Source organism: Diceros bicornis, chromosome 13 (genome assembly GCF_020826845.1).
Source record: "Diceros bicornis minor isolate mBicDic1 chromosome 13, mDicBic1.mat.cur, whole genome shotgun sequence".
Lineage (NCBI taxonomy): Eukaryota > Metazoa > Chordata > Mammalia > Perissodactyla > Rhinocerotidae > Diceros > Diceros bicornis.
Genome location: NC_080752.1, coordinates 35,985,121 through 36,009,806, shown reverse-complemented (window position 1 = coordinate 36,009,806; position 24,686 = coordinate 35,985,121). Strand labels below are relative to the sequence as shown.

The window sequence follows — 24,686 nt, the reverse complement described above, 5'->3', positions numbered from 1 at the left end:
ATCTCCAAAAGGAGTTCTCCCGGACCACCCAGGGCCCACTGTGCCCTCAGCAAGGATCGTCCTAATTGCAGCCTCCTCCCCTTCCTCAGAGCCCTCAAACCTCTCCGCCTGTCCCAGTGGCTTTCCCCGCCCCACAGACAGTGGCAGGACCGCCCCTATGTAAATGTCTGTGCAAATGCCCTGGTGTCGAGCCGCCAGGTCTCCAGTGAGGCAGAGCCATCTCCTGGGACCCCCGCTTTCCAGCCATGGGACCCCAGGCCACGGCGGTCTGCTCCCTGTTCTTCCTGCTACAGGTTCTGGCTGAGCCGACTGAGAACTCGGACTTCTACCTGGCTGGGGATTACCTCCTGGGGGGCCTCTTCAGCCTCCACGCCAACGTGAAGGGCATCGTCCACCTCAACTACCTGCAGGTGCCCAAGTGCAAGGAGTGAGTCTCCAGCGTGAAGCTGGAATGGCGGCGGGGCCGGGGAGTGGGAAGCCCGGGCTTCCCCTGTGGCCCATGGGGGACCAGGCCAGGACCCAGGCCCAGGACTCAGAATGCTCCTCCTCGTTCATCACCAACCCCCCGTCCTGGATGGGAGAGGACTGGCCCCCAGGGACATCCCACACAGTCCGTGTTACGGAGACCATTGGCAATTGTATTCTGAAATGCTGAGACCTGATTGTCACAATGTCACATCTCTTAATAAAGAGTTATAGGATGTTTGAGCCTAGAGGAGTGTTAGAGACTATCAACACTTTGGCAACTGGGGGACTCCCAGTGAGTCCATGTCAAGACCTAGTCTAGGGACTAGGGACTAGACTTTGGGAGGCAGAATGTGGTTTTTCTGTAGCAGGTTCTCAGGCGGGAGGGGAAGGGTGCATTTTCCCAGGACTGTGGTTGGGTGGGTGGGAGTGCTTTCAGGGCTGGAAGGGATTTCCTTTGCCCCCTCTCCCCCATGAGCCCCTTGGGATGGCAGCATCCCTCGGAGATTGGGTGGGCCATCTTCATGCAAGCATGGGACACTGGGATTATAAAGTAGTGACCTCGTGCAGAGAGGGCGAAGGCATTCTGGGAGAGAGGCAGAAAGGAAGGAGAGTGCCAAAGATGCTGAAGGGCTGACTATAAGAAACACACAAGTTGTATGATGTTGGGGGAGATTATACGCTGGCTTGAGAACTGTGAGGGTGATGGTGCCGGTGGTGGTACTAGGCATGATGTTGGATATTCTGATGCTTGTGATAATGGTGGGGAGTCCAGTGAAGTGATGGTGGTGAGGGTGGTGATGGAGGTGATGACGGTGATGGTGGCGATGTTGATAATGTTGACAGTAGTAATACTGGTGATAATGAAAATGGTGAAGAGTATGGTGATGATGGTGATGGTGGTCGTGATGGTAGTGATGGCGACGATGGTGATGGCGGTGGTCATGGTGGTGGTGATGGTAGCGATGGTGATGATGGTGATGGTGGTGGTGATGGTAGTGATGGTGATGATGAGGGTGATGGTGGTCATGGTGGTATTGTGATGGTGTTCACAGACATGTGGTGACAGTGATGGCAGTAGTGATGATATTGGTAACAGGAATAGTAGGTGATGAAGGTGATAGTGGTGATAATGATGATGGAGGTTATAGTGGGTAATCGTGGTCACATTTATGGCCATTGGTAGAGTGGTGACAGAGGTCATAGGTATGGTGATAGAAGTGGTAGCGATTGATGGTGGCCACAGAGATCATAGTGTCAGAGGTGGTCTTAGGGACAATGGTGATCCTAGAGATGTGACATGGTAACAATGGTGTGATAAAAATTCCAGAATCTTCTGGAGTGGCTTGTTCTTAGGCAACGCCTTGGCTTTCCTATGACACGCAGGAAGGACAAGTTGACTCTCCCATCCCCTTCCCTTGCCTCCTCCCTCATACCCCCATCTGGCCCCTCCAGGTATGAGATGAAGGTGCTGGGCTACAACCTCATGCAGGCCATGCGCTTTGCGGTGGAGGAGATCAACAACCACAGCACCCTGCTGCCGGGCGTGCTGCTGGGCTACGAAATGGTGGACACCTGCTACGTCTCCAACAACGTGCACCCTGTGCTCTACTACCTGGCGGGGGAGGACTACTTACTGCCCATCAAGGACGACTACAGCCACTATGTGCCCCGCGTGGTGGCCGTCATCGGCCCTGACAGCTCCGAGGCCGCCATGACAGTGGCCCATCTCCTCTCCCTCTTTCTCCTTCCACAGGTGAGCCCCTGGGCCCCGGGAGAAGGGGCTGCGGAGGGGCCGAGGAGTGATTGTCCAGAGGGCTCAATTCCCCCTCCAGTCACCGGGCGTGGCAGAGGTGGGAGCAGAAGCAGAGTCAGGCCATCAACCCCCATCCGTGAAAGGCAGCCTGGACTACCAGCTAAGACCTCAGGCTTTGGAGGCAGACAGACCTGGGTGTGCCTCTCGGCTCTGCGTCTTGGCCATCGCGAGACCTTGAGCAAATCTCTTAACTCTTCTGAGCCTCAGTTTCCCCACCTGTAAAATGGGATGGTAAGAGTTCCATCCCAGGACTGCCTGAAGATTAAGCAGTCAACCTATGGAAGAGTTTCTAGGTAGGTAGTCAGGAATGTTGTTGTTACATAAAGCATCTTGCACAAGAACGGGAACTCAGAGAGTGCTCACTATTATCCCGTACAGTTGCCTAGCACATGGTCAGCCGCATAGTAGGTCCTCAAAAAAGTGCCGTTAGTATTACTACCATTATTAGAACTATTATCATCATCGTGCTGAAAGTACCTAGTCCAGAACCGGCATAAAATATCTGTTCATTAAAGAGCAACTGGCACTGGGTCTGACACACAGTAGGTGCTCAATAAATGTTAATATTCTCATGTGAAGCATCTAGTCCAAGACTGGCCTCATTCTTTCCTTCATTTAACAAATGTTTATTGAACATCTGCTGTGCTGGGTGCTGTTGTCGGCACTGAGATACAGCTGGGAACAAACCAGCGGACATCACGGCCCTCATAGAGCTTCTCTCGAGGAAAGACAGACAATAATTGTGAATACATAAATGATAGAGTGGGTTAGTAGGTGAGAAGTGCCGTGGATGGAAGGGGTCGAGCAGGTAAGGGAGATCCTGCATGTCAGGGGTCAGGCGGTGGGGGTGGGTAGAGGGAGATTGCAGTTTTAAGCAGGGCGGTCAGTGGGTCTCACTGACAGCTGGACAGAGACTTGAGGAGGTGAAGGAGCGAGGGCGCTATGCGGGCATCTAGGAGAAGAGCATTCCAGGGAGAGAGGTCAGCAGACACAGAGGGCAGGAGGTGCCTGGTGTGTTCAGAAGTGGAGCAGAGGGAGAGCAGGGGGAGATGAAGTCAGGGAGGTAAGGGCTGGGCTGAGGATGGGGCCCCTTAGGGGCCATTGAAGGCCTCTGGCTTGTCCTGAGTGACATTGGGAGCTGTTGGTGGGTTTTGAGCAGAGGAGTCATGTGACTGATGTATGTGTGAGCGGGGACACCCTGGCTGCCACGTTAAGTGTAGATTGTAGGGGAAGGGTGGAGGACATTGTGGTAACCCAAACCAGGGATGGCAGTGGCTGGACCAGGAGGGAGTGGGGAGGTGGCCGGCACTGGGTGGACACGTTCTGGAGGTCGACCCATTGGGATTTGCTGATGGATTGGATGTGGCAAGTGTGAGAGAGAAGAGCTGACGAGGACTCCACAGTTTTGGCCTGAGGAACTGGAAGGATGGATCCACCATCAACTGAGATGGGGACGTTGTGGATGGAACAGGTTCAGAGGAGACAGGAGTTCAGTTGTGGAAATGTCAAGTTTGAGACGTCAGATAGGCAGTTGCAAATAGGAGTTTGAAGTTTAGGAGAGAGGTCCAGGCTGGGGCTATTGGGAGTTGTCAGCATACAAAGTATTTAAAACCAAAAGTCTGGATAAGATCACCAGGGAGAGAGAGCAACCAGGACTGGGCTGAGCCCTGGGGTCCTCCAATGTTGAGAGTCGTAGAGAAGAGAAGGAACCAGAAAAGGAGATGGAGCAACCAGCGAGCTGGAAAGAAAACCAAGAGGGTGAAGTCCTGTATGCTGAGGGAGGAGATGGGACTAATCTGATGATGGGACAATGGTGATGACGAGGAGGAGAGCACTATGCTGGGAGACGCACAGTAGGTGCTCAGTAAGTGTTATTAGATGATAGGAATGATAATGATATAAATCGCCTAGCCCAGGGCTTGGCATACAGTAGGTGTTCAGTAAGTGTTGCTAGATGATGAGCATGAGGCTGATGCTGATGCCAAGCACCAAGCCCGGGCCTGGCCTGTCGTGGGTTCTCACTAAATGCTACTATGCTGATGACCATCACGATGATGGTGTAGCCCAGCCCAAGGCTGATGATCACCTAGTCCAGGGGGTGGTACACAGTAGGTGCTCAATGAACGTTCCTACAACGATAGTCATGATGACGCTGATATAAAGCACCTATCCAGGGTCCGGCACACGGTAAGTTCTCATGAAATGTCACTGCACTGATGACCAAGATGAGGATGGTGTAAACCACCTAGCCCTGGGTGTGGCTGGCACTGTGTGCTCCCTAAATGCCACCAGGATGATGTGGCAGGTGGTGCCCTCGCTAATGCCAGCGGCCCCTCCCCTCCGGCAGATCGCCTACAGCGCCATCAGTGACGACCTGCGCGACAAGCTGCGCTTCCCGGCGGTGCTGCGCACAGTGCTGGGGGCCGATCACCACATGGAGGCCATAGCGCAGCTCATGCTGCGCTTCCGCTGGAACTGGATCGTCTTGCTGGTGAGCGGCGACGACTACGGCCACGACAACAGCCAGCTGTTCAGGAAGCACCTGGCCCACCACGACATCTGCATTGCCTTCCAGGAGGTGCTGCCCACGCCACAGCCCAACCAGACCGTGACGCCGGACGAGCGCCAGCGCCTGGCGGTCATCGTGCAGAAGCTGAAACAGAGCACAGCGCACGTCGTGGTCATCTTCTCGCCAGACCTGGCCCTGCACAACTTCTTCCTCGAGGTGCTGCACCAGAACCTCACCGGCGCCGTGTGGATCGCCTCCGAGTCCTGGGCCCTCGACCCAGTCCTGCACAACCTCGCCGAGCTGCGCCACACGGGCACCTTCCTGGGCATTGCTACCCAGACCGTGCCCATCCCGGGCTTCAACGAGTTCCGCCTGCGCCGCTCCCAGGCCAGGCAGCCCGCGCCCAACAGGACCAGCGAGGGGGCCACCTGCAACCAGGAGTGCGACACCTGCCTGGACACCACCATGTCCTACAACACCATCCTCACGCTCTCGGGCGACCGCACGTCCTACAGCGTGTACTCGGCCGTCTACGCCGTGGCCCACGCGCTGCACAGCCTCCTGGGCTGCAACCAGACCGCGTGCCACAAGGAGGTGGTCTACCCCTGGCGGGTGAGGCCCGGCCGCAGGAAGCTAGGGCCTGCGGAGCAGGCAGAGTCCGTGGTTGCCGTGGAGACCACAGGGCGCCCCCTACTCTGCTCTAGCCTCCTCCTCCCTTGGTGGGTTCTGGAGAAGCAGGTTGGGGAGCCACAGGACATGCCCGCCTCCAGACACTGGGACCAGAAGTCCCTCATGGTGCCACAGCAAAATGCCTTTTTTAGTATTAATTTAATTATCACCATCCAAAATAGTCTGTCGTTGGAGATTCAGGTGAAAGTCCCTCGCGGGAAGGCTCGCAGGCGGTGGGAGCGCCGGGTCCCCTGGCCGTCTCTCCAGGGCTGAGGCCTGGGGTGGGGCTTGTGTATTCCCATCAGCTCTCCGAGACCCTGCTTTGGGGGTGTGGATCTTCTCATTGTCCCAGGTCTGCATCTCCTTGACTCAGACCTGGGATTTAAATCTGTGTTTTCCTGATTTACACACACACACACACACACACACACACACACACACACACACACGCAGGCATGCATGCACCCTACTATGAAGCCTTCAGGGTGTAGAAGGTTTTACTGAGGGTCTGGAGGAGCAGAGGGGCTTTACATCAGAGACGTACACTTTCTACCTTGCTCTCTGGGCGTAAGCACTTCACTGGCTTTTTCATAGTTTGGGGCCAGCTGCCCACCCTGTTGCTCAGCCTCCCCCCCAACCCCTGTCCATGTCCCATCTTAATGGTCCCCTTCCTCCCTTTTGTGGGTCCCCCATCCCCAAATACCTGCTCACTTCCTTAACAGAGCAACTTGGCTCTTTAAAAGTCCCCTCCCTTATTCTATTTGTTTGTAGGGACCTCTCCACCCCGTATTCTCAGAGCCTAGCCCTTGTAACTCTAAGAGTTCGTCTTTAAAAAGCATAGCAGGAAGTCAGAATTGCAGCCATGAGTGGAGGGGCGGCAGGGGCATCACTGGGTGGGCGGGAGGGGGAAGGCAGGGTTTAAGTAGGGGAGGGCAGGCACTGGACATTCCAGGAGGAGAGTGGGAGAGTGGCGGCCTGGACAAGTGGTTGGGCCAGCATGGCCGAAGAGTAGGGGGCGAGGGGAGCTGCGGGTGGCCTTGGAGGGCATAGTGCTGGAGGAGGAGTTGGGGCTTTGTCCTGGCCGCAGCAGGAGCCTGCAGAGAGGTCAAGCTGAGCACCAAGGTGATGTTTCTGAGACAATCCAACAAGCCAGTTTAGGGTTGGGGTGGAGCGGGGGTAGAGGCCGGAAGCAGAGAGCCCGGGTCATCCCATGTCGGCTTTACACAGGGTCTCCACTGGCATTAACAGTGTGGTGTGTGAACCAGGAAACGATGCCATTTTGCGCAGATGAATCAGATTACGATGCCCTTTGCTCCGGGTGAGCACGGCCCCACAGCGGGTGCATGGCCTGATGAGCTGGGCGAGCCGGGCTCCAGCCTTCCCTCCCCATCGCCCTAACTGGACCCACTTGTACAGACCCACGAGCTGCAAAACCATCTGTGGCGTCCTTACACCACCCCCCCCGCCCATGCTGGGTCATGCCACGCCACCCTGTTTATTTTTGTCGTAACACTGATCTCAAGGTGTTATTATGGTGTTTATTCATCTGTGTCCTTGCTTGTTGTCTCTTTCCTACCCTGCCCCTCAAATGTAAGCCTGTGGGAGCAGGGACCCGTCAATCCTGTTCAATGCTGTGTCCCTGCTGCTGTCAGTGGGTCCGGCTCGGAATTGACCCTCAGTGAATGTTTATTGAACGATGGGTGAATGACTGAGCAGGTAGTATGTGCCCAGCACAGAGCTGGCCTCCTCTACATCAATTATCACTTAGCCCCAAACACCCTGTGAGCAGACGCTGTTACTGTACTGTTTCTCTCCCACATACAGGTGAAACGGAGGTTCTAAGAGGTGACGGTCACCCAGCTCAGGAGTGGCCAGAGGGTGGTGATGAAATAGGGCAGGGGCGGTGGGGCTGGAGAGGAGGGCACCCCTAGGAGAGGCCTCGGGGGGGACGAGGAGGCTTGGAGATGGAGGCCGGGAGGATGTGCTGGGAGGTGACGGCAGGGGATCCGATCAGGAGGAGGCTGGGTCAATGCCGGCTGGCACACACGTGTCGGGGCTTTGGCTGTTCAAGCGAAAGTTCAGCAGGTTGTTGAGGGTCAGAGTTGTGAGTCCTCTCAGAATCTTCTGGTCCAATCCCTTTATTTTACAGGTGGGGGGAATGGGACCCTAACAGGGACCATCTAACTAGCCAGGAACACAGGCTGGTTCGTTTCCACCTGCTCGCCACCCTCACTGGCGGCTCACCCTTCTCTCTGCCTCTGCCCACCCCTCAGCATTGCAGTTACGGCCCATCTGTTGGGAGGCAGGTGGTGATGAACTGAGCAGAGCTTTGGCATCAGGCGGACCTGGGTTGGAATCCCAGCTCTGCCACCAAGAGCTGTGCAACTGTGGGCAACTTATTTAACATCTCTGAGCCTCGGTTTTCTCATCTGTTAAATAGAAGGACTCATGATACCCTGCTGAGTTATTGAGGGACTAACAATAGTGTGTGCCCGTTGCCTGGGGCAGAGGGGAAGCCAAGTGTCCTCCACATTCCTTTCTGATGCCCGTGTCTGGCCTTAGGAGAGACGGTGGGGCTGGGGGCAGAGCCACTGCTGGGGGGTGGGGCTAGGTGAGGAAGGGAATCAAGGCTCATACCCCATAGGGGGTCCCAAGATGCCCAGGCCCCTGCCAATAATAGTCCTGGCCACTGCCCCCTCCGGAGAATTCCGGGGACAATGTTTTCTGAGCCCGTCTTTTGGATCCCTGGAGTCCCAAGTTGCTCTCAGCCCAGCTTGGCCAGGTCACTGTAGGGGTGTGACACGGACACCAGCATCTGGCTCCCCAGGGGCTCTGCCCTCCTGATCCCCATCCTCAGGCCGACCACTCGGCAGGAGCCTCCCTCCTCTCGTCTCCCAGGACCATTGCCCTCAGGCCCAGCAACCTGTGAAAATTCCAAAGAGGTTTCCAGAGCCAGGACCTCACTCCCCGGGCAGGGCAGGGAGAAGGCTAGGGCCCAACTCCCTTGGCTATCTGTCTGTCAGTCCCCAAGGTGAGGTGAGCTCTGGGCCCCCAAGATATAGCCCAATAGACTCTCCCATTTATGGAGAGAAATCTAGAAGCCAGATTAACGGGATATCGAAGCTGGAAGCCCTTTTGGGATCAGCCCAGAGAGGTTCAGTGATGCCCAAAGTCACACAGCAAACTGAGGATACAGCTGGCATTGGAATTCAGGCCAAAGGATGCCCTATCCAAAGCATGTTCTAGTATGTACCAGCTTCTACATACTGAGAGTGATGGGGGAGGGGTGGGAGAGACTGGAAAGAGAGCTGACTCTACAGTGTAGGGATGCAGAAGGGACCCGGGACAGGAAAGAGCCCAGCTAACCCTTGCAGGTGGGAGACGCAGTGGACTCTGGACCACAGGTGTTGGGTCCCAGAGGGATGGCCGAGGTAACTTCCAGGAAAAGGACTGAGGTGAGGACTTACTATTTTTCAGGCACTGTGCTAAGCCCCTGATGTGGATAAACTCATTTATTGCTTCAAAGCCCAAAAGATAGTGTTTCATTGCTCCCACTTTGCAGAAGAGGAAACTGGGATTCAGAGAGGTTGAGTGACAGGACCAAGGCCTCACAGCAGGAAGCAGAGCTGGCGCCTCAACTCAGACGTGTCTGACTCCGGGTTCGGAGCTCCCTGCGCTGTCTCTGAACTGCTGCGTTTTCAGTCCTACTGCCCCATTTTACAGAAGTGGAAACCGAGGCTGGTGGGGTGGTGGAATTTCTCCCAGGTCTGACCCGGGCCTGGGTGTCAGCTTCACTTCCTCTGGCCCCTCCAGCTACTTGAGGAGATCCGGAAGGTCAACTTCACCCTCCTGGGCCACCAAATCTTCTTCGACAAGCAGGGAGACCTGCCCGTGAGCCTGGAGATCATCCAGTGGCAGTGGGACCGGAGCCAGATCCCTTTCCAGAGCGTTGCCTTCTACAACCCCGTGCTGCGGCAGCTGAGGGACACCCGCCACATCTCCTGGCACACCCCCGGCGACACGGTCAGCTCTGGAGGGGCTGGGGGGGACGGGGCCTAGGGCTGGGTGTCGGGGCTGTGCTGGGGTGGCAAGGGACCCAAAACTCATTACCACTGGCTGGTGGCGTCTATATTTGTGGGCGTGTTGCCCGGGGTCCTGTCTTCCCTCCACTGACGGAGAACTCTGGAAGTTCAGCGCTTTCTGGCTCTTCAGGATGGAGGGGCTCAGGGGCCCCTGCAAAGGATACTTTTGCTGGACATGTGTGTGCTAAGGATTCAGTTCTCATGTCACCCCCAGGAGATAGATGCCACTGGTCTCCCTGTTTTAGGGGTTAGAAAACTGAAGGCACAGAGTGGTTGCATGACCTGCCTAAGGCCACACAGCTTTTCCGTGTCTCCATATACAGTATTCAGGTACATCTTATCAATTAATATTCACGTTTTTGGTACGGTAGCTTTGCCTTCAACCGTGTCTCACATCTGTCAGTCTAAAGCTCCTTCGTTTTACCCTCTTTAGAGAATCAGCTGTCAGAGTGCCACCGGTGCGGAGAGGGGTAGACACCCAGCCTTGTGTGGTGGGGGAGGGGATCCAAAAGCTTCTCAAAGAGGCTTCATCCCGCACCCCCATCCCCAGTTCCAGAGGTACGCCGTGCTGCTAGTTCCTGAGATTCTTGGGGGATTTTATGGAGTAAGTTGGGTTGGTTCTTTATTAGTTTGCTAGAGCTGCCATCACCAAGTACCACAAACCAGGGGGCTTAAGGAACAGAAGTGTCTTGAGGGCTGTGAAGGAGAAACCGCTCCAGGCCTCTCTCCCAGCTTCTGGGGGAGTGCCTGCCATCCTTGGCTCTCCTCGGCTTGGAGAAGCACCACCGGCTCCCTGCCTTCATTTCCACCCGGCGTTCTGCCTGTGGGGGTGTCTGTCTCCAAATCTCTCCCTTTCATAAAGACATCAGTCACCTAGGAGTCGGGTCCACTCTGCTCCAGTATGACCTCATCTTAACTAATCTGCGATGATCCTGTTTCCAAATAAGGTCACCTTTTTAGGTCCTGGGAGTTAGGATTTCAATATTTGAATTTTGAGGGGACACAATTTGACAAATAACAGTGTCTTAGCCTGGGTTTCCCCCAGAAAGCAGAGCCTGAGACAAGGGTTTATGTGCAGATAGTTTATTCCAGGACATGATCCGGGGGAACAGGAGTGAGAGACCAGGGAGAGTTCAACAGGGAAGAGGGAAAGTCAGTGCAAGGGAATGTTCTAAGCTGGACACTGCTGTGAGCAATGGGGCTCAGTCTTGCCAGGACCTTCTGAGGAGCCACTTTGGAATAGTCCGCCAGGGGCGGGAAGAGGATGGCATTGATCCATTGGCCCCATACCGGCTCCCACGCCAGTGGTCAAGGGTCACTCCATGGGGTGTTAACTCCCTTGCACTTCCGGGTCACACCTGTAGGACAGCCCAGCAGCTTCCCGCGGGCATCTCACAATGCAGCCCCGGGGCAGAGAGCAAGAGCCCTGCAGCGTAGCTGACGGGAGCTGCTGATGGGTGACGTCTGGCTGAGATGGGTGGTGCAGCCATGGCCGGAATGAAAGCTGGGCCAAGAAAATACGAGGGAGGCCCAGAGACGTCCACTTCTCGTTCGCCCATTGCGTCTGTGTCCTTCGTGGCGCCTGGTGATCGGAGTTTCTAGGGCAGCAGCCAGCCCCGGCTCTACCTGAGGGTAGTTGAGGGGACCCAGCCACAGGCCCTGCTGCTGCAGCTGGGACCAAGGTGGAACCGATACTCGTCATCTCTCCTGTCCACCGTCTATGCTGGGTCCCCTCACCCTCGGCCATTTGGCTGCTCTAGGGCACGGGGCTGGTGGAGTGACATTGACCCCCAAGGTGTCTGAGCCCTTAGTCGCCTTGTCCTTGCTGGCCTGTGGTTGTGACAGCTGTCCAGTAGCAGTAATCACTGGGCTAGAAGCACCAAGGGCCGCCTTGGTGAAGCCCTGGGTTCCAGACCTACCCCTTCCTACCTGCCTTGTGGGGCAGCAGCCCCAGCCCCTCGTGTTCATCAGAGTCAATGACCTCCTCCTTTCTTGGCCTTCTCGTTCGCTGGCATGACGCCCCCTAAATGACCAGGTGGTCACCGTAGAGCCTACGTGTCTGCTGGTGGACGTAGTCCCCCTTTGGAGACCAGAACCTCTATTCTAGCAGGGTCTAAGGTTGTGGGGACAAGAAGCACCGATTCTACCACAGCCCCTGAGAATACTGCTGAGTGGGGCCAATCCTTTCACCCTGGGGGTGCTGGACCCACTTATTCTAGCTGCTGGGACCACAGCGCTATGTGCCACCCTTTCACTTGGTGCTTATACCTCGTCCTAAAGAGCAGTGCCCCACCCTCAGGGTGTCACCCCCAAGCTGGTTCCTTGGCTGAACCTCTAGTGTGCCATCCCGTCATTTTATTAGGCTGGATACTTCTGGATGATGTGGTATATATTGGGATCAGTGGATCCTGTGGTCATGTGTCCATGTCACACACCCTTCACCATAAAATGGGTCCCTTGTCAGGGATCCCCAGGTCAGGGAAGGCAAATTCTTACAAGGATGAGTCAACGCTCCCTCCAGGGAAGAAAGGATCTGATGTGACACATCTGCCAGCAACTGGCTGGCTGGTCTTTTTACAGAATGGTACCAAATCGCGGGCTCAGCGTGGTCTCTGTGGCTGGCAGGTAGGCCTTCCGCAGTGGCAATAGCTAGGTCGACCATGGTGAAAGGAAGCCCAAGCTGTTGGGTCCGTGCCCACGGCCTCCATCCCTGACCCCGTGGCCGCTCTGCTCACGGCCCATTGTGCCAGCCTTGAGTGGCTGAGGACAGAGGCCAGCTGACCTCTATTGGGCAACTCATCTTTTCTCTCTGATCTTCGATTCCTCTCTCCGCGTTCTCTGATGGGCATTAACACAAGAAACAAATCTTTGTGCTTTGTGCTCACTCCCACTGATCCACGCGTATACCTTTCCCACCAAACTATCTTGTCTCCATTCTTCCAATCTTGCTCTTCCCAGGCCCCTGAACAACCCGCCAAGCCATTCCTCATTGCGTAGGAGCCCAACAATATCCGTGCTTCAGGACGTTTCTCCATCCATGCAGAGTGGACAAGCGAGTGCCCTGCTTGCATTTCTACAAACTGGGAGCATCTTCCCTCCTTACTGTCCTTCGGGATAACCCCCGAGAGGAGCTTCCTATGACAGTAGTTCATTTTCAGCTCACATTAATCTACCAAGCTGACTATGTGAATCATTCCTGAACGTTCTCCTTCTCTATCAATTGGCCACAGAGAATCCCTCTGTGAGGCCTTAGGTGTGATTTGAGGGAGAGGAATTGTCACAACAGAGGTAGATGTTGTCGGAATCACAACCATTGACTTAAGAAATGTACTTGTATCCTCTGGACCTGCTTTGGCCTGATCCCACATGCACCATCTCCATTGTGTGATGACTTGCCACTCTTTCTGCCCGAACATATGACTCCGTGAATCTGATAGTCACTTGATGTCCTGAGGCCACGTGCTCCATTCCCATGAAGGCCCAGCAGGACACCACGAGCTAATTTCCAAACAGTGAATAGTACTTTGCTGTAGAAGGCACGTTGTAGTTGCCTTGTTGCAACTCTCCTGTTGGGCCTGCCCATCCTCATCCACCACAGGTCACTCTAACATCATCAGCTCTGCTTGTCCATACGGCCCGAGGGACAGCATAGCTTGGTCTGCAGCCAGGGCCTTCTTCAGGGACTTTCTCTGGGCCTGCTACCCTCTGCCTTGAAGCTGGAAGCCATCTGAGTCACCTGATAAAAGTCAGTTGGAGCAGTATCTCCAAAAGCAATTTATGCTGTTCCCAACATCTAAAGAGATTCACCAACTGCCATACATCCTTAATGGAAGGAGGTATAAGATGCCATGACTTGTCCTCTACCTTAGAGAGGATGTCCTGGTGTTCCCCAGACCACTGGACCCCTAAAAACATCCTTAATGTGGCAGGCCCCTTGAATCTTTGTAGGGTTTCTCTTCTACCCTCTAGCATTCATGTCTTAGTTGGGAATAAAGAGTACTTGCTACTTCTTATTCACCAGACCCAGTTGGCATGATGTCATTAATGTAGTGGACTAGCTTGATGTTCTGCAGACTGTCAGAATGACGAAGTTCCACGTGGACAACATTGTGATGGGGGTAGAAGAGTAAACCGAACTCTGCAATAAGATAATGCGTGTTAGTGGTTTGAGATCTTTTTTAATATTGGCATTTACAGTACACATTTCCCTCTAAGTACTGCTGCCCCATAAGTTTTGGCATGTTTTTTAAATTTTTATTTTAAATTAAAACAACACATAAAATTTACCATCTTAGCCATTTTTTCCAGTTTTTAAAATTGTGGTAAAATACACATAACGTAAAATTTACTGTCGTAACCATTTTAAGCATACAGTTCAGTAGTATTAAATACATTCACATTGTTGTGCAACCATCACCACCATCCATCTCCAGAACTCTTTTCATCTTGCAAAATTGAAATTCTATACTCGTTAAACAATAACTCCCCATTCCCGCCTCCACCCAGCCCCTGGCAACCACCATTGTACTTTCTGTCTCTATGGTTTTGGCTACTCTAAGTACCTCATGTAAGCGGAATCATATGATATTTGTCTTTTGGTGGCTGACTTATTTCACTGAGCATAATGTCATCAAAGTTCATCCATATTGTAGCATGTGTCAGAATGTCCTTCTTTTTTAAAGACTGAATAGTATTCTATTGTACGTATATACCACATTTTGTTTATCCATTTATCCATCTTGAATTGCTTCCATGTTTTAGCTATTGTGAGTAATAGCTATGAACATGAGTGTACAGATATCCCTTCGAGATCCTGCTTTCAATTCTCTTTTGAGCATATACGCAGAAGTGAAACTGCTGAATCATATGTTCATTCTGTTTTTAATTTTTTGCGGAACTGTTACACTGTTTTCCACAGCGGCTGTGCCATTTAACACTCCCAGCAGTTGCATAAAGTTTCCAGTTCCTCCACGTTTTCGCCACCACTTTTTATTTTCTGGATTTTTGATAGTAGCCATCCTAATGGGTGTGAGGTGGTATCTCACTGTACTTTTGATTTGCATTTCCCTAATGACTACTGATGTTGAGCGTCTTTTCCTGTGCTTATCAGCCATTTGTATATCTTCTTGGGAGAAATGTCTATTCAAGTCCTTTGCCCATTTTTGAATCGGGTTGTTTGTGCTTTTGTTGTTGAGTTTTAGGAGTTCTCTATATATTCCAGATGTTAGTCCCTTATCAGATTTGCAAATATTTTCTCTCATTTGGTGGGCTGCCTTTTTACTCTCTTGATAGTGTCTTTTGATGCACAAAATTTTAAAATATTCATTAAGTCTATTTTGTTTAGTTTTTCTTTTGTTGCCTGTGCTTTTGATGTCATTTTCAATAAATCATTGCCAAATCCAATGTCATGAAATTTTGGCCTGTGTTTTTTTCTAAGAGTTTTTATGGTTTTAGGTCTTTAATTTAGGCAATGGATCCGTTTTGAGTTAATGTTTTTATGTGGTGTTAGGTACGGGTCCAACTTCATTTCTTTGGATGTAGATATCTAGTTTTCCCAGCACTGTTTGTAAAAACCGTCTTTTCCTCATTGAATGACCTTGGATCCTTTGTCAAAAATTATTTGACCATGTGAGTGTTTATTTCTAGAATCTCTATTCTATTCCATTGGTCTATACGTCTGTCTTTATGCTAGTACCACACTGTTTCAATTACTGTAGCTTTGTAGTAGGTTTTGAATCAGGAAATGTGAGTCCTCCAGCTTTGTTCTTTTTCAGGATGGTTTTGGGTATTCAGAGTCTATTGAGATTCTATATGAATTTTAAGATGGGTTTTCTATTTCTGCAGAAAAAGTCATTGGGATTTTTATAGAGATTGCATTAAATCTGTAGATTGCTTTGGATGGTATTGACATTATAACAATATTAAGTCTTCCAATTCATGAACATGGGATGTCTTTCTTTAATATTTTTCAGAAATGTTTTGTAGTTCTCATTGTGCAAGTCTTTCTCTCCTGGGTTAAGTTAATTCCTAAGTGTTTTATTCTTTCTGATACTATCTTAAATGGAATTATTTTCTTAATTTCCTTTTTTGATTGTTCATTTTTAGTGCATAGAAATGCAACTAATTTTTATGTGTTGACTTTTTTTTTCTTTTTTTTGTGAGGAAGATCAGCCCTGAGCTAACATCCATGCCAATCCTCCTCTTTTTGCTGAGGAAGACCGGCCCTGAGCTAACATCTGTTGCCAATCCTCCTCCTTTTGTTTCCTTTTTCTCCCCAAAGCCCCAGTAGATAGTTGTATGTCATAGTTGCACATCCTTCTAGTTGCTGTATGTGGGACACTGCCTTAGCATGGCTGGACAAGCAGTGCATCGGTGCGCGCCCGGATCTGAACCCAGGCTTCCAGTAGTGGAGTGTGCGCACTTAACCGCTAAGCCACAGGGCCAGCCTCATGTGTTGACTTTCTATTCTGCTACTTTGCTGAATTCATTTAATGATTCTAACTTTTTTTTGTGTGTGGAATCTTTAGGATTTTCTACATATAAGATCATATCATCTGTGAACTGGTAATTTTTCTTCTTCCTTTCTCATTTGGATGCCTTTTATTTCTTTTTCTTGCCTTATTGCTCTGGCTAGGACTTCCAGTACTCTGTTGAATAGAAGTCATGAAAGCGGGCATCCCTGCCTTGTTCCTGACCTTAGAGAAAAGCTTTATCTGTCTCCATTAAGCATGATGTTGGCTGTGAGTTTTTCATATCTGGCTTTTACTATGTTGAGGTAGTCTCCTTCTACTCCTAGTTTGTTGAGTGATTTTATTTTTTATCATGAAAGTGTATTGAATTTTGTCAGTGGCTTTTCTGCATCAGTTGAGATGATCATGTGGATTGTCCACTTCACTTTCTTAATGTGGTGTATTACATTGATCAATTTTCATACGTTGAATCATCCTTGCATTCCAGGAATATATCCCACTTGGTCATGGTGTTTAATCCTTTTACTATGCTGCTGAATTTGGTGTCCTAGTATTTTGTTGAGGAATTTAACATTGATGTTCATAAAGGATATTGAACTATACTTTTTCTTGCAGCATCTTTGTCTGGCTTTGGTATGAGATTGATGCTGCCCTCACAGAATGAGTTAGGGAGTGTTCCCTCCTCTTCATTTTTTGGGGGAAAAGTTTGAGAAGGATTGGTGTTAATTCTTCTCTAAATATTTGGTAGAATTCACTGGTGAAGCCATCAAGCCCAAGGCTTTTCTTTGTTGGGAAATTTTTGATTACTGATTCAATCTCCTTACTAGTTATATGTATATTCAGATATTCTATTTCTTTGTGATTTAGTCTTGGTAGGTTTTGTGTTTCTAGGAATTTGTCCATTTCATCAAGGTTATCCAATTTGTTGGTAAAAGATTGCTCATAGTACTCTTTTATGATCATTTTTATTTCTGTAGAATCAGTAGTAATGTCCCCACTTTCATTTCTGATTTTAGTAATTTGAGTCTTCTCTCTTTTTTTCTCAGTCAGCCTAGCCAAAGGTTTGTCAATTTTGTTGATCTTTTTAAATGACCAACTTTTGGTTTCAGTGATTTTCTCTATTATTTTTCTATTCTCTATTTCATTTATCTCTGCTTTAATCTTCATTACTTCTTTCCTTCTGCTAGTCTTGGGTTTTGTTTGTTCTTTGTCTAGTTCCTTAAGTTGTAAAGTTAGGTTGTTGATTTGAGATCTATCTTGTTTTTTAATGTAAGCATTTATAGGTACAAATTTCCCCTGTTAGTACTGTTTCATTGTATCCCGTGTTTTGTAATGTTGTGTTTTCATTTTCATTCATCTGTAAGTATTTTCTAATTTCCCTTGTGATGTCTTCTTTGATCTGTTGGTTGTTTAAGAGCTTTGTTTAATTTCCACAAATTCCACAAAGTTTCCCTTCTGTTATTGATTTCTAACTTCATCCCATTGTGGTCAGAGAAGATACTTTGTGCGACATCTAGTTTTTTAAAACCTATTGAGACATAATTTGTGATCTAACGTATGGTCTGTCCTGGAAAATGTCCCATTTTCCATCTCCCACTTGAGAAGAAGTGTATATTGTCTTGCTGTTGGATAGTGTTCTGCATATATCTGTTAGATCTAATTGGTTTCTTGTGTTGTTGAAGTCCTCTATTTCCTTACTTATTTTCTGTTTGGTTGTTCTATCCATTATTGAGAGTCGGGTATTGAAATCTCCAACTATTATTGTGAAATGTTATGTGATGAATTGTCTATTTCTCCCTTCAATTCTGATGGTTTTTGCACCAAGTATTTTGGGGCTGTCTTGTTAGGTGCATATATGTTTATAATTATTATATCTTCTTGATGGATTGACACTTTTATCATAATAAAATTTTCTTCTTTTTCTCTAGTTACCATTTTTGTTGGTATTTTCCCTCTCTGGCTTCCTTTAAGACTTTATCATTGTCTTTGTTTTGTTTTGTGTTTTGCAATTTGAATATGACATACCTAAGTGTAGGTGTTTTGGGTATTTATCCTGTTTAGAGTTCTTTGAGTTTCCTAAATCTGTGGTTTGGTGTCTGTCATTAATTTTTAAAAAGTCTCAGCCATGTTTCTTCAACTATTTCTTCTATTCTTTTCTCTATTTCTTCTCCTTTGAAGAAAGGGCATGTGAATGATATTTCAAGCCTTGTAGACAGAGAAAAGAACAAGTATTCCCATTATATGTATGTTACACTTCTTGTAATTGCCCTATAGTTCTTGGATACTCTGGAGTTTTTTTCCACTCTTTTTCTCTTTGCTTTTCAGTTTGGGATGTTTCTATTGACATAGCTTCAAGTTCACTGATTCTTTCATTGGCCATGTCCAGTCTACTGATGAGTCCATCGAAGGCATTCTTTGTTTCTGTTACCATGGGTTTTTAAAACATTTCTTGCATTTCCTTTTGATTCTTTCTTAGAGTTTTCGTTTCTCTGCTTACATTGCCCATCTGTTTTTGCCTGCTGCCCACTTTTTCAATTAAAGCCCTTAGCATACTAATCATAGTTATTTTAAATTCCTGGTCTGATAGTTCTGAAATCTCTAATATCTGAGTCTTGTTCGGATACTTGTTTTGTCTCTTCAGACTGTTTTTTTTCCCCCCGTCTTTTAGCATGCCTTGTAATTTTTTGTTGAAAGCCAGATGTGATATATTAGTTAAAAGGAACTGAGGTAGATAAACCTTTAGTATGAGGTGCTATGTTTACTTTTTGTTCTAGCTGTGGTGTCAGAGACTAAAGTTGCCTCTAGTGTCCTTCTTTCTTGTCCTCCCCCCACTGCTGCCTTTGTGTTTCCCTATAGACTCCTTCTTAAATAGAATCTGAACCTTGCAGTTCTTTCATTTGTAGTCCCCTGTCATTATATGGAGCCTGAATGATGTGGTGGCAAAGTGTGAGAGGAGGAGAAGCGTTCTAGAATAATCCTGTGACTAGGTCTCTTTCAGTGAGCCTGTGCCCCTAGGCTGTGTCCTTCACAAGTGCTTCTCTGCTCCCCCACCTTAGGTGAGACAGGAGGGCTGGAGGGGGCTGGAGTTGGGTACTTCCCTTCCCCTACGTCATTTAGGCTCTGGTAAAATAGTTTCCCCTGAGGGCAGGCTTTTGTTATGGAGAACAGAATTCTCTGGTGTATTTAAAAATGTTTACTTTTTCCCCTTCCCCACTGGAAGCATGAGTGATTTTTCTTTAATATTCACCCTGAAAACCTGGTGAGGCTCCTGGAGGTTAAGGCTGTGCCCCTAGAAGTCTCTCCCTCAAGCTAGTTGGAGCTCAGTCTCCAGCAATTATTCATTTACTCTTTCAGTGTTCCTACCAGTTGCTGCATCCAGAGGCAGTTTCTGCTCCTGGTGATTCTTTGTGTTTGCCTGTCTCTCCAGTTTTGGGGTCTGCAGTCTGCCCTGGGACCCCAACATGCTGATGGATCTAAGAAGAGTTGTTGATTTTCAGTTTGTTCGGCCTTTTCTTGTTGTGAGGATAGAAGTGATGACCTCCAAGCTCCTTACATACCAGACTGGAAACCAGAAGTCCCCCAGTCTCTCTTGAACCCACTCTAATGAGGCTTTCATCCACACCACTTTTCAGAAATTGCCTTTGTCAAGGTCACCGACGTCTGCCTGTTGCCCTTCCAATGGTCATCATCACAGTCAAGCTGTGAATGGCATTTGACGCAGCTGATCACTTCCTGTCTTTGTAAATGATATCTTTACCTGGATTCTGAGCATTCTCTCTCTTGGTCCCCCTACATCCGTGACTGTTCCTTCTGGGTGTCCTTTTCTGATTCCTTCTTATCTCCTTGACCTTTAAACTCTGGAAGTTACCAGAGTTCAGCCTTTGGACGTTTTCTCTTCTTTGTCTACATGGCTTGAAATATCATCCATATGCTTGCAACTCTCAATTTTATATCTTCAGATTGGACTTCTCCCCTCAACTTCAATTCAGGCATTCACCTGGCTACTCGAACCTGCTCCCCCGAGGTCTTCTCATCTCAGCAAAAGGCAATGTCATCTTTCCTTTGTTCAGACCAAAAACACTGGAGTTATTCTTGACTCCTTTCTCATCCAATCTAGCAGTAAACCTTGTCCAGTCTACCTCCAAAATACATCCAGAAGGTGACCACTTCTCACTCTTCCACTGCTGTCTCTCTGGTCAGAACCACCATCATTTCTCACCTGGGCTATCGCAGTGATGTCCTACCTGGTCTCTGGCTTCTGCCCTCGCCCCTCACAGCCTACACTCAACAAGGGAAACAGGGCGATCCTGTTAAAAAGAAGTCAGATCACATCACTCCTCTGCTCTGAATCCACCAGTAGTCGCTCATTTCACTCAGAGTAGAAGCAAAAGTCTTTGAACTGGTCGGCCACTCTCCCCCTTGCTCGTTCTGCTCGAGCAACAGTGGCCTTCGTGCTCCTCAACTACGCCAAGTCTCACCACCGTGGGACCTCTGCACATGTTGTTCCCTCTGCCTGAATAGACTTTTTCATGACTTGCTCCCTTGCAGCCTTTAGGTCTCTGCTTCAATGTCACCCACCCCGTTTGAGATTGCAATCAGCTCCCCCATCATTTTCCATCCCTGTGGCATGGCTTTATTTTCCTTCATGGTATCTATCGCCATAGGTCATATCACATATTTATATGTGTGTTGTCTCTCTTGTCCATGAAAATACTCGTCTCACAAGAACAGAGACTTTGTCTCATTTGGGTCACTGCTGTATTCCCAGTGCCCGGCATCTGTGTGTGCTCAACACCTTTGTGAATGAATGGATGGGTGACTAGCGGGTTGAGGTTCCACAAGTAAGAGGTAGGATTCATTTGATTACTTAGGGGATGGTGAAGAGATGACTTTGGAAGGGGGAGAGGATACATGGCAAGGGAGTGGGGTGCGAGGGTCTGGATGAGGTGTGTGTGTGTTGTGTGTTTGTTAGCATGTGTGTGGTCCACGGGAGGCAGAGGAGACCCCGGGGGGCCTGGAAAGGTTGGCAGGGGGTCAGACTTAATTTTGGCTGTTGGAGAGTCTCTGAGGTTCTTCCATGAAGAAGTTTCAGGGAGAACAGGACACCTGGAAATGTCACCTGACAGCCATGCATAAGAGGGACGACAGGGGCGGAGCATGGGGCAGGGGCCCTCTGAGAGCCAAGACAGAGGGGCTCTGGGGTGGAGTGGTCCACAGGATGTCCCCTTGTCTGGGCCTTTGGCTCTTCTCACGTGTATTCTGGCAACACCCTCCTAATTGGTCATCGGAATGATTTTTACACAACCTGAATATAATCAGGCCACTCCCCCAACTCAAGAACCGTGGTCACATCCACTGCCCCTACATTTTCAGCGTGCCACAGACAAGCCTTCAGAATGCGGCTCTCCCACCTCTCCTGGTGCTTCCTGACTCCAGCCAGGCCCAGACACGCCCTCTTCCCACACATGCCACGCCCTCCACTCCTCTACCCCATTGCTCTGTTTCCTTTACTTATAATTCATTCATTCATTTCCTAAACAATCATTGGAGGCCTCCTCTGTGCTGGGTTCTCTTCTAGGTTCTAGAAATAGAGTAGTAAAAACCATAGACGTGGTCACTGCCTACTTGCTCTTGTTTACCTGAAAACTCCCGCTCCTATAAAGCCTGTGTTAATCAGGACTCTTGGTTGCAAGTGGACAGAAGATGATGTAAGCAAGAAGTTAATTTATTGCCTCACGTCACTGAAAACTCTAGGGGTAGACCATGAGGCTTCAGGCAAGGATGGATCCAGGGTCTCACTCTCTCCAACTCTCAGAGCCTTCACTGGGCATGTTCTCCCCTGGGAGACAAGATGGCTGCTGGCAGCCCCGGGATCACACCCTATCCACTCAGGACCTCAGAAAGTCTCCATCTCAACGGTTGGGTGCTGTTCCCTGAAGGAAGTGGATTGGGTCTTGGGCAGGGAACACTACGGGGGCCCCAGTTCTAATGGCAGTCCCAATAGCCCTCTTCCTTGCAGACAGGGCCCAGGCTTCTCTCCCTGAGCATCCTGCTTGTTGGGGAGAGTAGGGAGGCCCCGGAGTGTGGGGAAAGAGGACTCAGAGTCTTTTGCCCTCCTCCCTCCAGATCCCCGTGTCCATGTGTTCCAAGAACTGCCAGCCTGGGCAGAGGAAGAGGTTTGTGGGCATCCACCCGTGCTGCTTCGAGTGTCTCGACTGTCTCCCTGGCACCTTCCTCAACCAAACTGCAGGTACGACTCCCAGGCCCGCACCCCTGCCCTGCCCTGGGGATCTCTAGGACCCTTCCTCTTTGTCAGGGTCTCCGGGGTCTGCTCCAGGGAACACAAGTGTCCAAAGGCCAGGGACCATGTCCGGGTCCTCTCGTATCTCCCCAGCCCCTGGTGTGGAGCAAAATCCCCAGTGCAGGGCTGGCTCGGGGAGGGTGGGAGAGGGCACAACCCTCCACCAGGCAGGGATGTGACTGATCCCCACTCCACACACACAGCCCGAGGCCCAGGGGTGTTAGGCCAGGGAATGTCCACCAGACAAAGAATGAATGAATGGCTCTCCCAATGGAAGGAACGCTTCTGGAAGACAGGGATGGTATCTGATCTATTTCTCTTGCCTCCCAAGTGCCTAGCGTAGTTCAGAGCACATAATGTTTACTCAGTGAACATTTACTGAGTGACTTCCTCTGTTAGAAGAATTAGCATGTCTCCCTACAGAACATGACTTCCAGGAAGGTGGGGACGTGTCTCTCTGTCCACGTTAGCGTTTAGCACAGTTCAGAGTTGGGGCTCAAATTTGTTTCTCATGACTTTGCTGATTAGCAGATTAAGTGGATGAAGACATCTACCAATCAAAGCACTTACTCTGTGCCCAGCAGAGCACAGGGCACCGATGGGTGCTCAACAGAAGTTTGTCGAGTGATTTCCCTGCCTTCCTCCCCCAACTGGTCCATAGCCTGGAGGCAGGGGCTGGGTGTTATCCATCTCTGTGGCCTCTCGTCTCAGGTGTCTATCACAGTGATGGTGCTCAAAAAAATATTTGTTGAACGAAGTCTTTGAAGAAATGGTTGAGTGTCTCTCCCATCAGAGGGCGGGGTCTTGGAAGGAAGGAATTATAGCTGTTAGGCTCTGGGTCAAGGAGACCGCGATTCAAGTCCTGCCCCTGTGACTTACTGCCTTTGTGACGTTACCTTGCTGAGCCTTGGTTTCCTCGTCTGTGAAATGGGGCTGCTGTGAGGAGTTGATGAGCCGGTGGGTGTAAGGGATGCGGTGAGCGTTGGCTATGACGGTGGGGGTTGCCTTTCTCTCTCTCTCCGCCCCTGGGGACTGGCCCAGTGCAGGCCTGGAGGATGCAGGTGCTGGGGAGGTGGGTTTGGCTGACGGGAGTTGCTGTGTGCTCTTGCAGATGAGTTTGACTGCCAGCCCTGCCCCGGTTACGGGTGGTCCCACAGGAACGACACCTCCTGCTTCAAGCGGCAGCTGGTCTTCCTCGAGTGGAACGAGGCACCCACCATCGTTATGGTCATGCTGGCCGCCCTGGGCTTGCTCGGCACCCTGGCCGTCTTGGTCATCTTCTGGAGGCACTTCCAGACGCCCGTGGTTCGCTCGGCTGGGGGCCCCATGTGCTTCCTGATACTGACGCCGCTGCTGGTGGCATACCTGATGGTCCCCATGTACGTCGGGCAGCCCACGGTCTTCTCGTGCTTCTGCCGCCAGGCCCTCTTCACTGTCTGCTTCACCATCTGCATCTCCTGCTTCACGGTGCGCTCCTTCCAGATCGTCTGCATCTTCAAGATGGCCAGCCGCCTCCCGCGCGCCTATGGCTACTGGGTCCGCTACCACGGGCCCTACGTCTTTGTGGCGTTTGTCACGGCGCTCAAGGTGGTCATCGTGGCAGGCAACATGCTGGTCATGACCACCAGCCCCACCACCCGCGCCGACCTCGATGACCCCCAGATCATGATCCTCTCCTGCAACCCCAATTACCGCAAGGGGCTGCTGCTCAACACCAGCCTGGACCTGCTCCTCTCCGTGATGGGCTTCAGCTTTGCCTACGTGGGCAAGGAGCTGCCCACCAACTACAACGAGGCCAAGTTCATCACCCTCTGCACGACCTTCTACTTCACCTCCTCCATCTCCCTCTGCACCTTCATGTCCGTCTACGACGGGGTGCTGGTCACCATCATGGATCTCTCGGTCACCGTGCTCAACCTCCTGGGCATCAGCCTGGGCTACTTCGGACCCAAGTGTTACATGATCCTCTTCTACCCGGAGCGCAACACACCAGCCTACTTCAACAGCGTGATTCAGGACTACACCATGGGGAGGGATTAGCACCGCCCGTCCGGGCGGAGGGCCTTGGCGTTGGGACACGGAGACCAGAGGGCTTGCTTGTTCAACTCCAAATGGTTGGGGGAGCCAGCCCTCACTATTACCACCCCACTGTGGTCTCTAATTTGGCATCCCTCCAAGGTTCTCTGCGTCCTGACCATTTTTACCCACCTAGTGATGCATGCCCAAAAACAGTCCCACTCTGTTCCTTTCCCTGGAGCTGTTTAGCTTGCCGGGCACTGCCACCCCATTCTAGAAAACCCACCCAAGGGGACCAATTGTTCTCCAGTTTAGCAGCCTGCAGCTGCCATCTGGTGGTCGCGGCGGGTATCTGCAG

General features: G+C 50.4%; 1 protein-coding gene across 1 annotated transcript; it reads left to right on the top strand.

The window, feature by feature from the left end:
- The first annotated feature begins 245 nt into the window (after positions 1–245).
- TAS1R2 (taste 1 receptor member 2) lies at positions 246–24,352 on the top strand. Its single transcript, XM_058552035.1, has 6 exons — positions 246–427; positions 1,921–2,221; positions 4,629–5,402; positions 9,273–9,482; positions 22,138–22,261; positions 23,424–24,352. The coding sequence occupies exons 1-6, from the start codon at positions 246–248 to the stop codon at positions 24,350–24,352; spliced, it is 2,520 nt and encodes an 839-aa protein (XP_058408018.1).
- The last annotated feature ends 334 nt before the right edge of the window (positions 24,353–24,686 follow it).